Source organism: Sus scrofa, chromosome 12, assembly GCF_054392235.1.
Source record: "Sus scrofa isolate SSC_HxYL_T2T_F1_AM1 chromosome 12, Sscrofa_HxYL_maternal_Yorkshire_Landrace_v2.0, whole genome shotgun sequence".
Taxonomy (NCBI): domain Eukaryota; kingdom Metazoa; phylum Chordata; class Mammalia; order Artiodactyla; family Suidae; genus Sus; species Sus scrofa.
The window spans coordinates 54,322,734-54,337,227 of NC_139394.1; the positions used below are offsets into that span (position 1 = coordinate 54,322,734).

Below are 14,494 nucleotides of genomic sequence, written 5' to 3' on the forward strand. Positions count from 1 at the left end.
TCACCAGGGCTCTGCACAGCGGCGATGCCAGAAGCTTCGTAAGGCATGCAGTCCCCTCCCACACCACCCCCAGCTCAGGCACAACCCTGCCTCCCTACCCCAATCTTCCCACTCTTGGCAGCCAGAGCCAGCGGCGTGAGCCCCTTCTTGTTGGTGAGCTCCTCCAGCTTCAGAGTGGGGTGCAGTCTGGCCCCCAGAATCAGAATCTCGTTGTACATGCTCGTCACAAACTTGGTGTTGTCGGCCGTGTTGTCAGCCACCTCTACCAGCGCATGAAGCACAGTGTTGCCCACGGAGTCCCTGGCACTGATGTCAGCTGGGTGCCAGGAGTTCTGCAGCAGGAACTTCACAATGCCCAGCTGGTTGGTGCACGCAGCCAGGGAGAGGGGCAGCTCGCCTATGGCCAACACAGGCACACAGTGGGCCTCCCCAGGAAGAGACTGGCTTGGCCCCTGCACCACTTGGCCTCCGACTCCCTCTGTCTCCACCCCAAACCTCCCCTTGGCAGTCATCGAAAGAAAAGCCAAGTGTCTACCATGTGGTCTCCCTACCAAAATAGAAGCCAGGCCGCCCTTTGGTCTTCTTAAAGAAGTCCCCATTGGCCGCAGCCTGGACGTCGGCCCCGTTTTCCACCAGAAGTGTCACCAGTGCCATGTTCCGCCTCTCGATGGCAATGTGCAGTGCCGTCTGGCCTGGGGAGGACACATGCTGTTGGCTTTGTGCTCAGAGTCCTGCAGGGGTGCCTGGACACGTGCTGGGGGAGAGCCTGGGCAGAAGGTACAGGATGACCCCCAACCAGAGGAGACCAAGGGGGCCCAGGGAATCCCTGGGGCAGGAGTAGAGACCCAGGGAACCCCAGACTGGGAGCTGGCACAATCAAAATTGCCCAAGGGCAAGGAGCATCCAGCCAGCAGGTGGGGGAGGCAGGGACCCCCAGGACCAGAAGATCCTGGCTGAGACAGAGAGTGAGGAGCTTAGAGTCTTGCCCAGGCGTGACGGTGCCCTCCGGACTCCAGGCACGCTTGTGGGCAGAGCCGTGCCGGCCCCAGCCTCCTCACCCTTGTAGTAGCTGTCCGTGTAGCTGGCGTTGACCAGCTCCTTCAGGCTGTCCGTCTGCCGAGCGATCTCCAGGAGCAGGGGGATGGTTTCATTCTGCCCGTTGTGCAGGTTGAGCATGGCTTTCAGCAGACAGGTCTTCCCTGTCTCGGGGTCTGCAGGACAACGTGAGGGTCAGAGTAGGCACCATGGCAGGGGGGACCCTCCCCACCACCCGACGGCCTCCGGGCCACCTTTGAACTCGCTGTCCACCAGATGCTTCTTGCTCTTCTGCAGAAAGAGCAGAAGGCTCTCCAGCGCCTCACAGTTATTCTGAGCAACTGCCTCAAATATCTTCTTCCGATCATAGAGCTTGAAGTTCTCAGAATCAACAGAGTCCTGGGACGGCTGCCTGTGGACCAAAAAACATCTTCAACTCACGTGCTGTTCTCCCCTTGGCCCTGAGGCCTTCGGAGCTTGTCATGACTAAATCCCGAGGCAAGCCAAAAAGGGAAAAGACATGATATAACTCCCCCCTCCCCCCGGTCCAGTGGCAGCCCAGGAAACTGCTGTAACAGGGATACTGGGGCACAGGGGCCCCCATTCTACTCCCACCCCGTCTGTAGGCATCATCTGGAAAGGCTTTGCAGGTACTGCTTCCTCTAACACCCAGGCCACTCACTTCTCTGCCTGCTTCAGGGCTGAGGTAGCCTGGGGATTGGGGGCAGGGGTGTGGCTGGCCCCTGCTGAGTGAAAAAGCAACCTCACATGGCCCCAGAAATCACCCAGCCTATGCAGTCCCTGTCCTGCCTTGGAGGAGGCGAGAGGGCTGGTGGGCTCTCACTGGAGCTGCTTTGTACTCTGTCTAAAAGCATCCTGCCCTTGAGTTCTTCAACTTGAAGTCTGCATAATTGGAGCTGCTGAGCCCTCTAGACCTGGACGTGGAGATCAGCCAGCAGCTAGGATCAGCCTGTATGCCAATAGGTATGACCATATGTCTCAAAGGTCCTATGAATGCAGATGCTGGGGCAGGCAGCCTATGGAGGGCACCCGCCCCCACCCAGCTCCCCAGCTCTGTGACCTTCCGCTCATAAACTCAGGTATCCCATGACATCTCCAGAGCTGGGACCTCAGCCAGCTGGGCCAGTTGGGCTCCTGATGGGGAGGGAGGCTGGGTTCCACATGCTCTTTACCTGGCACAGGTGGGGCCATCCCCGGGCTTCTGGATGATGACAACAGGGCTGACCGTGATGGCTGGGCAGGATGCCAGCTGGCCTTCCTCGTAAGAGCAGCCCACGAGGGACGCGTCCTCTGAGTCACCCTTTCCAAAGCGCTGGCTGTGGCTCTCGACCGCGGGGAAGGCGTGGGGCTTGGCTGGAGCTGGTCTTAAGGTAGGGTCCCCATCCTGGGGGTGTGGACTGGAATCCTGTTGAGACTCCCCTGCGTCTAAGCTCTCCCATTTCTTCATCATTGCCGGATCGTCTGTGGCCCAAGAGGCAGCCTGTGGACAGCCATGAAAATGGGATTTGTTCCCAGCTCGAGAGCTACAGGACCGAAGTCCCCACCTGCCCTTGCAGCCAAGGCCCCTGTGAAGCAGGACACCCCAGAAGTCCAACAGCTACTGCCCCCAGGATCCCAGAAAAGAAGCTTTCAGGGGTGCAGTACCTCCCACCCCAGAGGCCCCAGGAGGGACCAGGCCTCAGAGCGCCATGGCCATCAACCTCCAGGAATGGATCAGCCCCCAGCTTGGAGTCCTCAGGCTCTGAGGGACTCGGATGGGTCACTTTTCTTCTCTAGCCTCGGTTGCCTCATCTGCAGAATGGGAATGATACCTCCTGCTCTGCCTCCCTCTGCGCTCAGAATGAGGGAAACAAGAGGAAGGCCTATTGCTGGCTGTATGTTCAGGGAGGCACTGGGTGATGCGCTGGCTCGGCCTCAAAGAGCCAAGCAGTCCGCATCCCGGGAAGGTGGCTGGCAGAGACAGACCCTCACTGCCTGCTGCTCGGGCCCTCCTGTGCCCTGTGTCCCCACTGTCAGCCATGTGCCGCCTGCCTTTGCCCTTTGACCTGGCTGGCACAACTATTGGGTTTGTATGGGGGTTTTTGCACTTTTTGTCATCGTTGTGAAATTAGTATATTTCAAGCATCCTGGCCCTGAACTTTTAGATATTAAGTGATTCAGGGCAGGTGGGCCTTCTAGGCCTGAACATCTGGCGTTACACTGGCAGCTGGTGCCAGCACCTGTGGCCGTAAACTTGCATTGATACTGTTTTCCACCCCTTTCCTAGCTTCTTTTCCTACTCTTCTCCTCCGTCTGGTTGAGCATCTCTGCTCCCAGGTAACTGGGACTACACCACATCTCAGGGACCTTGGCCTCCATGGGGTCTCAACATGGGGTGCTCTTTCCTCCTCCTCTCGTCCAAATACTACACCCACCCCTCAGATGCCACCTCCCTGCCGATGCCACTTCCATGCCCCCTAATCCCTGCTCTGATCGTGCTCCCCTCTCCTCCAGAGTGGCCCAGCTCATTTCGTCCATCTTTGTGGCCCTCTTGGCACCATCCACCATGCAATCTAGTGATTGCTATTGTCACTGTTTTATCTGCCCCCAGCCCTGTGAATTCCTCCTGGACAAGAAGCTTGCCTGATCCATCTTTTTATGAAAAAGGAAAAAAAAGAAAAAGAAAGGGAAAAAAAAAAGCAGTGCCAGGAAATGAACAAGATCAGATCCAGATCCTTCTAGCTCCCATTTCCATAGGAAGCTAGAGAGATTCGTGTTCAGGCAGTGCCTGGATTCCAGAAAAGAGCCCCTGAAGGAATGGGAGGCTTCTCAAGGCTGCATTTTCACATGCAAGTTCAGGCAGTGAAAACGCAGAGCACATGGCGGGGCCGTGGCAATAAATCAGCTACAATCTGATGCCCAGATCCGTGGGGGGAAAGAAGCAGCCTCATCATCTCACATCCTATGAACGGGACAGACACTGACTCCCAGCCCATTTTCCCTCCTGCCTGTTGTTCTGCTTTCAGGAGGGTCTGAGCCTTTCTCCGATTCTTCCATCAGGTGGAAACCCTGTCCTAGGAAGTGGCCCTGGCCACAGAAAGCCTCACATCCAACCATCACCCATGTCTGCATCCCATTACTCAACACCCATCCACGGACACTACTGGGTGCCGGGCCCTGTGCTGGGGGCGCAGAGAGGACTGAGACCCCATCTGAGACAGAAACCAGGTTCTGGCAGAGGCAGGGGAACCACGGGAGAGTCCGGCACGCTGATGAAGGCTTCGCAGAGGAGGTGACAGATGAGCTGGGCCTGGAAGGGGCAAGGCTGGGCTGGGGCTGGGGGAGAGGAGGAGGGTCCCCAGCGTAGCTGATGGAGAGGAAGCCAGTGGGCCTGGAAGATAGACGGTGGGGCCAGAATCACATGGCTGTCATCCTGGAATGCCAAGGGACAGGCTGTGGACATTACTGCTTGAATGACAGAAAGCCATGAGATGCTTCAGAAGCAGGGACCCAGGTGCTAGTCTGCTCCCAGAAGATAACTTCCCCATCAAGGTCTGTTCATAATACAGGGAGCCTATCAGCATTTAAAAGGCACAGGAGGGAGGGCCCGTCGTGGCTCAGTGGTTAACGAACCCAACTAGGAACCATGAGGTTGCGGGTTCGATCCCTGGCCTTGCTCAGTGGGTTAAGGATCCGGCATTGCCGTGAGCTATGGTGTAAATCCCAGACGTGGCTCGGATCCCGCATTGCTGTGGCTGTGGTGTAGGCTGGTAGCTACAGCTCCCATTCGACACCTAGCCTGGGAACCTCCACATGTCGTGGGTGTGGCCCTCAAAAGACAAAAAAATAAATAAATAAAAGGCACCGGAGACCAAAGAGCATGAGTGTAATTGAAGTATTTGAGCACATGCTGTGCAAAGGAAAGCTCTCATGCCCTCACTCTCTTTATTCTCACATCTCTAAGAGGTGGAACCTGGAGTGGAGCCCGAGCAGCCTGGCCCCAGAGCCTCCCCGGCACTCCACCACTCCTCTGCGAGGCTCGGGGCTCTTTCCTAGCCCTTAAACTCAGCCCCAGATCTCACACCAAGACCTGGGGGCCCCTTAGACCAGGTACTCCCAGTCTTGGGGCCAGGCAGGTGGGGACAACGCGCTTCCACTCAAAAGCCCCAACCCTGTAGGAGTCTCTGCTCAAAACAAGCGTTCCAGGAAGCTCCAGACCCCCAAACAAAGACAAATTAGGCCCATGCCATATGCCAGGCCTGGCTTTCCCAGGAATATCTCCCCTTGGATAAGGCTGGTTACAACATCAAGAATAAACCTGCTCCCCAACTAGCAGCTCCTAACAGCCCGACAAGAAAGCGCCTATTAGCAGGCACCTCCGAGAACATTACAGTGAGGTTCTTTTTGAGCAGTTGTGCTTCTTTCTCTTGAAACTGTGTACCAGCCCCTGAGTCCTTGTGTTTTGAAGTAAAAGACTTTTCCTTTAGCCTCCCAGGCCTCCCCTAAGTCTCAAAAGGCTGACTCACGGAGTTCCCGTCGTGGCTCAGTGGTTAACGAATATGACTAGGAACCATGAGGTTGCGGGTTCAGTCCCTGGCCTTGCTCAGTGGGTTAAGGATCCGGTGTTGTCGTGAGCTGTGGTGGAGGTGGCAGACGCGGCTCAGATCCCGCGTTGCTGTGGCTCTGGCGAAGGCCAGTGGCTACAGCTCCGATTCGACCCCTAACCTGGGAACCTCCAATATGCTGCGGGAGCGGCCCAAGAAATGGCAAAAAGACCAAAAAAAAAAAAAAAAAAAAAAGGCTGACTCAAGAGTTAATGATGAAGAAATCCTCTTACAGCTAAAAACAAGTTAAAACAGTCTTCGTGATGTTATGTCCTGCCTCGGCCCACGAACTTATCACTCCTGCTTACTTTCTAGTTGGAGTTCTATTGCACCTGGTGTTTTGTCATTGGAACATCCGCTATCACCCCTTCCCTTCGTAAGCAATCTCCATTCCAGAGAGAAGGTCAAGGAGTCATAACCCTGAAGACCACCAGAAACCTTCGCCAAACCACCTGACACTGATCTTGAGGCTCTGAAATGAACTATGGAGGGAGAAGAACGAGGACGCCGTAATCAACAACCCTGTCTTTCAAGATAAACCCATAAGACCCCTTGCTATCCCCTCCCCAGGGAGGACACAGTTTTGAGGTGTTAGCCTGCTGGGGCCTCCTTTGCCTGGCGAAGCAATGAAACTGTTCTTTCTGCTTCGCCTCAAAATCTATCTCCAAGACTTCATTGGTGCTGGTGTACAGAGGCCAGTTTTGGCTACACTCTGACTGGTCCAAATCTAACCAAATGCAGTAAGCATGAAGCAGCCCACCCAGTGCTATCAGTTAGTCAGTCAACAAACCTCGACTCTGTCCTGCAGCTCTTGCACCTGCTTCCTTAGATCCCCTACTGGAAACCAAGCTTCTCCCATGACAGAGGGCAAGACAGGGACAGAGAGGCCATTTGCCCTAGTCTGAGAGGATGAACATGGGCAGGAGAGTCCACGCTGCCAGGCCTGGGGTATACCCAGCTTGTGAGCCCCACAGCAATACACCTGTCATAGTCAAACATTCTACAAAGATGGGGGGATTTCCAACCGTGATTTGGGGTGTCTGATAGAGGGGGTGGTTCTGTTTTACACAAGATTTGCAAACACACCAATCTGGACTGAAGGATGGTCTTGAGAAAATGACCCTGCCCAGCAAAGACCTGGTTTGGCCTCTGGGTCTTTCTCATTGCCAAGGCCAGAAAGAGCACTGCCCAGCACCTGAGAGAAGCCTCCCTTCTCCTCTCCCCAGTCCAGGTGAGACATCCTGGGGTGCAGCTCTCACACTCCCCTCTCTGCCCAAAGCATCTGTCTGCATCCAGCCTCCCTGCAGGCGTTTGGATGCTGGTCTAGCCCCCAGCCATGATCAAGGTTGTCCCCTCATCCTACCTGAGCATCTCCTAAAGAGGGATGGAGAGCTGGGCACTTCCCAACCCGTGGATGAAGAGCCAGAGGAACCCTACTGAAAACAGAGAGTGGAGCCTGGACAAGGACCTGGGGCTCCTCCCTTCCAGCCCCGCACGCCTTCACTCAGCAGAGGACAACGCGCGGAATCCTCCAGCCACAAACCGCCGGCCTCTGCAGCAGCCACAGCCCCTTTGCCCCAGGATGACTGTGGCACAGATAATACACATCAATAACATCAACCGCCACTATCACTTACCAAGCACTTCCGATTAGCCAGGCTAATGTACCACAGCTATAGCACCACTTAAGCCTCACCACGGCCTTTGAGGCAGCCACTGTCACTCCCCCCAGTTTTCAGAGAAGGTAACTGAGCCGCCAGGAGACCAGTTGAACAGCCTGGAAAGCTGGAAAGAGGCAGGGTTCAGCTTTTGACAGCTCACGCTGCCATTTCCAAAAGTGAACATCTGCCTTGGCCATCCAGCCACAGAAGGAACTCACCAGCTAGACGCAGGCACACCCCAGACCCAGCAGGTGCGATGAGCTCCAAGGCTGTTCTACTTGAAGGGAGCGCTGAGCCGGTATGAAGAGAAGAGGTGCCTCCCCTGCCTCCGTGAGGGTCCTCAGCCCCTCCCCGGGCCGAGGCTGCTCCACGCTGGCAGGGACGGGCTGGAGGCTCGCTCTGGCACTCAAGGAAAATGGTTCCAGCAACGGTAGCAGCTGCTGTTGCCGAGGCTCCGATTCCCAGAGGATCCCAAAGCCTTTCCCATCATTTTTGCCCTTTTTCAGAAACCACTTAGCTGCTGCCCCTCCTCCAACCATGCCAGGGCCGCAGTGCACTTAGCCACATGCCGCCGAGAACCAGCCGGAGCTGGTGACCGCAGCTCTCGCAAGTAAGCGTGGCGCTGCTCAGGCCTCCCAAACCCACCCCTCTTGCAGGACAGGGTGGTCTGGGGAAACAGGTCATCAAATGCGCTTTCACAACCAGAGCCCTAGCCTTGCTCCCCTCCGTTTTCAAAATGCAGAAGGAATGTGAAGAGTTGTGTTACCAGCACGTAGTCCTGGCCTGGCTTTTAGGGACCTCCTGGCTTTGAGTGCTGGCTTTGCCACCAACTCTTTGTGGCCTAGAACCAGTCCCTGCCTCTCCTGGGCCTCTCATTCCCTGTGTGCCCAAATCTGGGCTAAGGACGGTGGTGGGGGCACTTGTGGGTCTGCCAGGTCCCAGCCTGTCTCACCTGGGGTTCCCCATGGAACCAGAGAACACGGAAAATGGCGAGGACTTTCTTTTCTCAATTTTCCTATTGTGATCCTAAAGCGAGAGGGGAAAAGTTAATTCATCACATCCACCAGGGCTTAATTCCCTCCCAGAATCTGGCTAAGAGAAGTCTCAAGGTCTTTCTGGGAGTACCTACAGGCCGTAGCCCAAAGTGCCCTCAGAAACGGCCCTAGAAGCTTCCCACGGGAACCCTGTAGGACTCCAAGAAGCCGTGGGACAGACATAGCCTGAAATGAGCAGCCACGTGCCAGAAAGGCCCACCACAGCTCTGCCTGGAGAAGCTCAGGAGAGCTGGCCCCTGAGTCAGGCATTAAAGTGCAGACACTGCATGCATCCTGAATGACTTTCTAGAGTTTATACAGAGATGTCACCACCCCACTCTCCGGCCACACAGCAACCCGGTGCGGTGGGAGGGCAGCGACTGTTGTACCCACTTTCCAGATGGGAAATCTGTGACCCCAGCAATTAGATGATTGTCTGGGTCACACTGATGGTCTGGCATGGAAGCTGGGCCCGTCCCACCATGGCACGCCCTGTCCCCTGCGTGGGCACCTTTTTATCCATGAGCCATTTGATAGGTGCCATTTTAGCTTCAATTAAAATGAACCTTGGGGAGTTTTCGGCTGGCCTAGCAGGTTGAGGACTCAGTGTTGTCACTGCTCTGGCTTGGGTCACTGCTGTGGCATGGGTTTGGTCCCTGGCCCAGGAACTTCTGCATACTAAGGGGTCAGTCAAAAAAAAAAAAAATAGAGAAGCTTGGAATTCATTCTTTTTTTTTTTTTAATTGTAGCAAAATACGTATAACATAAAAGTGACCATTTTAGGAGTTCCTGCAATGGGCACAATGGGACTGACTGTGTTTGGTGCTGGGACACAGGTTCGAGCTCTGGCCCAGGCACAGGGGATGAAGGATCCAGGGTTGTCGCAGCTGCAGCTTAGGTCGCAACCGTGGCTTGAATCTAATCCCTGGCTGGGGAACTCCATGTGCCGCAGGGCAGCCAAAAAAAAAAAGGGGGAAAAAAGTTACTATTTTAACCACTTTTAGGTGTACAGTTCAGAAGCATTAAATACACCTCAGTACAGAGACTGTGACATGCTGTGCCAGATGCTGCCTGGGCCAGGCCCGGGTCTCAGCCGTGGGCAGCCCCCAGGCATGCGTGGAGGACATCTGAGAAAGGCTGAGAGAACTGGCCAGCCCAGAAGCAAGGTCTGGGAAAGGGAAGAGTCACTTCTCCGCCAGGACTGTCACCTTAGCCTCCTAGGTGATTTCGGCCTCTGGTGAGGACAACACCCATCACTAAACGTGTCCCCTTTTGTAACTGAGCTGTTGGGGGCTGGCATCCCAGAAGCTACGTGGTATTGCGCATGCTCTGAACGCTGCAGGGGACACGCCGGGCCCTTGTCCTCCTTCCCTGACAGCGCCTCTCCGTCTCCTTGGCTGCCTCTCCTCGCCAAGCCCTTCCCCTACACGCAGAGGCTCCTCGGGACCCTTACTCCCACCTTCCCCGCCCTGAGACCCCCACCCCTGAGAAGCATCTGACCTTCCCAAGCCAGTGACTCCACTCCCCGGTGTCCAGCCAGCCCTCTCGCTGGCGCTCCATCCCCGCCTCCCGCAACCTCCAGTTAAAGACTACAAACCCCTTCCCTTAGCACCTCCCAGGATGGACTTCTTTCCCCTCCACACTCCACCGCCCCCCAACATTCCCGCCTGTAAAGGCACCATCCTTCTTCTGGTCCCCAAGGCGGGTGTGCTTTGTCCTCTTCGCCCTCGCCTTCTCTGTCCTCGCTCTCTGGGCTACATTTCTGTGGTTCATATTCATCCTTCACTGCGGCCGGCAGCCCTTCCTTCTCACGGGAAGACCCAGAAGGGCCTCCCCCACCCACCACCTCCCAATCCATGGTCCCGATCATGCCTCCTTATCAATCCAGGCCCCACCGCTGCACTCGGCGCCCTGAGACCCCAGCCCCAGTCCCCTCTCCCACTGGCCCACCCTCTCCTGTCCCCTAGACACATCTGCTCCCCTGCCGCACTCACGGTGCCTGCCTCCAGGCCTTCCCCTGCCTTCCATCTGCCCAACATCCATGCCACTTATCTCATCATGACGACCTAGGGGGCTGGTGAGACCTATGGATGCTGAGATTCTATCATTCAGATGCCACCTCTTCCAAACTCTGCCTTCCTGGGACACATGCGTGGTACCTTTGACCCCAGTGACCACCGCAATGGCAGGCAGAAAAACAGGTTCTGGGATAAGCACTTTAGAGGCTCTAGCTCATCAGACCCTCACAGAGTTTCACAGGTGAGTACGATTTTGTCCCCACTTTACAGATGAGGCATGCGAGGCACAGGCTAGGTACCCTGCCAAATACTGACAGCTGTGCTGCTCTCACTTGGCGCCTCCTAAAATTTGAGCTTGCACTTCTCTGCTGTTTGCATCGGGCTTTGCAGATTTTAATAGCTCCAGGACGAGACAGACTCCGGCCCCCTCCATTTCCCTTCGCCAAGCGTCGTTCCGTGCTGCTCCCAAAGGTGCATGCTGGCCTGGCTTTATCGAAACAGCACCTGCGCTGAGTGGTTCCACTAAAGCTCATAAAATGGTGTTGGGACGAGACCTCAGGGCTGGGCCTCACCACCATCAGTGTGGTTTCCGGGCCATAATTTGAAACACGGTGTTCTTGGATCTATGTAATGATGTACCCATTAGAACTCCTTGTAAGTAGATTCATTTTTTAATGATGACTTCTGGGTGGGGGGTGCCTCTCCACGCTCGGGTCGGATGGGGACGAGAGGCAGCACAGGAAGGTGCCGGAGGTCCCAGAGCAGGTGGCGGGCCACGTCTGGTGGGACCCAGGCCGAAACTGCTCACATCACTAACGACCACGGTGCTTTCTCTCGGTGTGTATGTGTTACCGCCACGGGGCACACGGACGTCAACTGAGCCCTTGACGCTGGCAATAGGAACCGACTCTATTTTCTTCAACCACTCGGGACCCCAGCCTCTCATCTTTGAAGCCAGACTTTCTAGCACAACGAGGGACCAGCAAACGCCCATGTGCTGAAAAAAGCCTAATTACCAAAGTTGGGAACTGTCAGCCTGGCGCCTCCAGAGGAACCAGAGGAACCAGGTGGGAAGGAAGCAAGGGGTGCTGGTCCCAGCCCCGGGGAGGGTGCTAAAGGCCCCACTGCAGATGCCTGAGACTCACCCAAGGACAGGAACAACACCGCTAGTCTTGTCCTGAGTTTTTCTTATGCTGTTGTGGTTAGTTGTTTTTTTTTTTTAATTAAAGAAGAGTTGAGTTACAATGTGATGCCAATTTCTGCTGTACAGCAAAGTGACCCCCATATATATATATATATATATATATGTATGTATATATATATTCTTTTTTCCTATTATCAGAATATATATATTCTATATATATTCCTATTATTCAGAAATATATATTCTATATATTTCTGCTGTACAGCAAAGTGACCCCCATATATATATATATATTCTTTTTTTCCTATTATCTCCCATCATGTTCTCTCCCAGGAGATTGGGTATAGTTTCCTGTGCGATACAGTAGGACCTCTCTGCTCATCCATTCTAAATGTAATAGTCAGCATCTACCAACCCCACACTCCCCGTCCATCCCACTCCCTCCTCCTCCCCTTGGCAACCACAAGTATGTTTTCCATGTCTGTGAGTCTGTTTCTGTTCTGTAGATAGGTTCATTGGTGCCTTTTTTTTTTTTTTTTTTTTGGCTTTTTAGGGCCGCGCCCACAGCATATGGAGGTTCCCAAGCTGGGGGCGTCAAATCGGAGCTACTGCTGCCAGCCTACACCACAGCCACAGCAATGAGGAATCCAAGCTGCATCTATGACCGACACCACAGCTCACGGCAATGCTGGATCCTTAACCCACTGAGTGAAGCCAGGGATCATACCTGCGTCCTCATGGATACTAGTCAGAGTTGTTTCCACTGAGCCACAACAGGAACGCCTGTTTTAGATTCCACGTAGAGGTGATACTGTATGGTATTCGTCTTTCTCTCTCTGACTTACTTTACCTGGTATGAGAATCTGTAGTTGTATCCATGTTGCTACAAATGGCATTACCTCATTCTTTTTTACGGCTGAGTAGTTTTCCACTGTGCATAGGTACCACACCTTCTTAATCCATTCATCTGTAGATGGACATTTAGGCTGTTTCCATGTCTTAGCTATTGTGAATAGGGCTTTGAACGTTAGGGTGCATGTATCTTTTTCAGTGAAAATTTTGTCTGGATATATGTCCAGGAATGGGATTGCTGGGTCATATGGTTGTTCTACATTTTAGTTTTCTGAGGAACCTCGATACTGTTTTCCATAGTGGTTGTACCATCGTGAGTTTTCTAAATCTTGCACTGAGATTTCTTAATCTTGTACTGACTTATGTGTCTTGCCTCACAAATTTTTTTTTTTTGGCTGTGCCCGCAGCATACATAAATTCCCAAGCCAGAGACTGAACCTGAGTCACAGCAGTGACAATGCTAAATCCTTAACCACGAGGCCATCAGGGATCTCCAGTCTCTCAAATTTTAAACAGCTTCAGGGGCCCCAGATCCAGATGGCTAACAGTGAATTTGGAAGAAGACTCCTCTCCTTGCTGGTTGGGTCTGTGGGTTAGTGCTTTCTGGGGCTTTGCTGAGGATTAACAAGGATATGGGTATGAATGGGCTCTGGGAGCTGGTAATGCTCCAGGCAGGCCTGGGAGTTGTGCGTCTCCTCATTATTCAGCCTGCATCTGCTGGCTGCTGAGCTATATCCGGCCATTAGCTCAAGGCGGTGACTAATTGTTTTCTGATGAAAAAAAACAAGGTTTGCTTAATGTTGAGTCACGCAATGAGCATCTCTATACCAAGAATGTCTCACTTTCAAAGACATAACCTCTTCATTTAATCGTGCCTGAGAAAAAGGCATGACTGACTCTCTTTCCAAAGGCCTGCTGTGCATTTTGCAAACACTGGGTGGTGAGTAGGGTGAATAAAATGGCCCGTGCCCACCAGGAAGCCCAGGTGGATGAAGAAGAAGACGTGATAGGCTCCTTTTGATGTTTAGAGGGTGGGGCTCCCTGTCACAGGTACAAGCCAACAGGCTATGCCAACAGCAAATTTTTTTTTTTTTCTTTTTAGGTCTGCACCTGTGGCACATGGAGGTTCCCAGGCTAGGGGTCCAATCAGAGCTATAGCTGCCGGCCTATGCCACAGGCACAGCAACATGGGATCCGAGCCATGTCTGCAAACTACACCACAGCTCACAGCAACACCAGATCCTTAACCCACTGAGCGAGGCCAGGGATCAAAACTGCAACCTCATGGTTCCTAGACAGATTCGTTTCTGTTGCGCCACACCGGGAACTCCAGGCCAGTCACTTTAACGTTGCCTAGCCTGACCTTGCTGCCTGTGTGACCCTGTGGGACTCCTGGAAACCAAAGCCTTTCTGCGTTCCCCATTTCTCGTTTTTAGGAAATGGGCCTCATTCCGCCTCCACGGCCTTCCCTGCGTTCCAAGGGGCAGGTTCAGACAGCTGCTGATCGGGGAAGGGAGGGGTGGCAAAAACAAGGGAGACCCGTCAAGCAACAACAGTACAGCCTTGGGACAGGATCCTGGTCCCCTCTCAAGGAATGCACATAATGACGTGGGCATCTTGGACACCCAAGAGGAAACTTGTATTCCTTATGCTTCCTGTAGAAATGAACACTTTAAAACTGAACAGCTTGGAGCCCTTCCTGTGCTTCTCCCTCATTTGATCGCACCCTAAACACAAGCACCTATGAGCTAATGATCTGGCCCCCTGAGCTCAATGGCCTGTGGGTTAAAGACTATTAGCACACGAAGTCTTTCAGGAACTTTCTGAGTTTGTCCTAACCTCTAATCACAAGTATTATTATGCTAGGAAATAACTCAGAAGGCCGTGACTACGATCATGTGATCTCCTGACTCCAGCTTCAATGACAGACAGATGCCGAGTTTCAGCGACAGCTAGAATGCTCAGGAAAAGTGGGCTCTGCGTTTTGAATCCTAGCATCGGGATCTTAGGTAAGTTACTTGTTTGTGTCTCGGTTTCTTCATCTGTGAAATGGAGGGAATAGCGCCCACTTCTAGGATTATTATGAAGGTCAAGTGAGTTCAAACAAGTAGTGTCTCCATTAGCTTCTAGTCCCTGGTAGCTACTC

The 14,494-nt window shown here is 53.6% G+C and overlaps 1 protein-coding gene across 6 annotated transcripts in view; it reads right to left on the reverse strand.

The window, feature by feature from the left end:
• The window catches only part of TRPV1 (transient receptor potential cation channel subfamily V member 1), a 43,758-nt gene that overhangs the window by 22,142 nt on the left and 7,122 nt on the right, over positions 1-14,494 (reverse strand). The window contains exons 1-8 of one of the 6 annotated variants that reach the window (XM_084985500.1): positions 10,329-10,581; positions 7,519-8,326; positions 7,277-7,424; positions 2,229-2,536; positions 1,290-1,447; positions 1,059-1,211; positions 552-692; positions 99-397 (exon numbers count right to left, since the gene is read on the reverse strand). In XM_084985500.1, coding sequence (XP_084841626.1) covers positions 99-397; positions 552-692; positions 1,059-1,211; positions 1,290-1,447; positions 2,229-2,506 — 1,029 coding nt within the window. In that variant the 5' untranslated portion in view covers positions 2,507-2,536; positions 7,277-7,424; positions 7,519-8,326; positions 10,329-10,581. Of the gene's footprint in view, positions 1-98; positions 398-551; positions 693-1,058; positions 1,212-1,289; positions 1,448-2,228; positions 2,537-7,276; positions 7,425-7,518; positions 8,327-10,013; positions 10,124-10,328; positions 10,582-14,494 lie in introns of those variants that run through there. The other 5 variants (XM_084985497.1, XM_084985499.1, XM_084985498.1 and 2 more) reach the window with 5 other exon arrangements.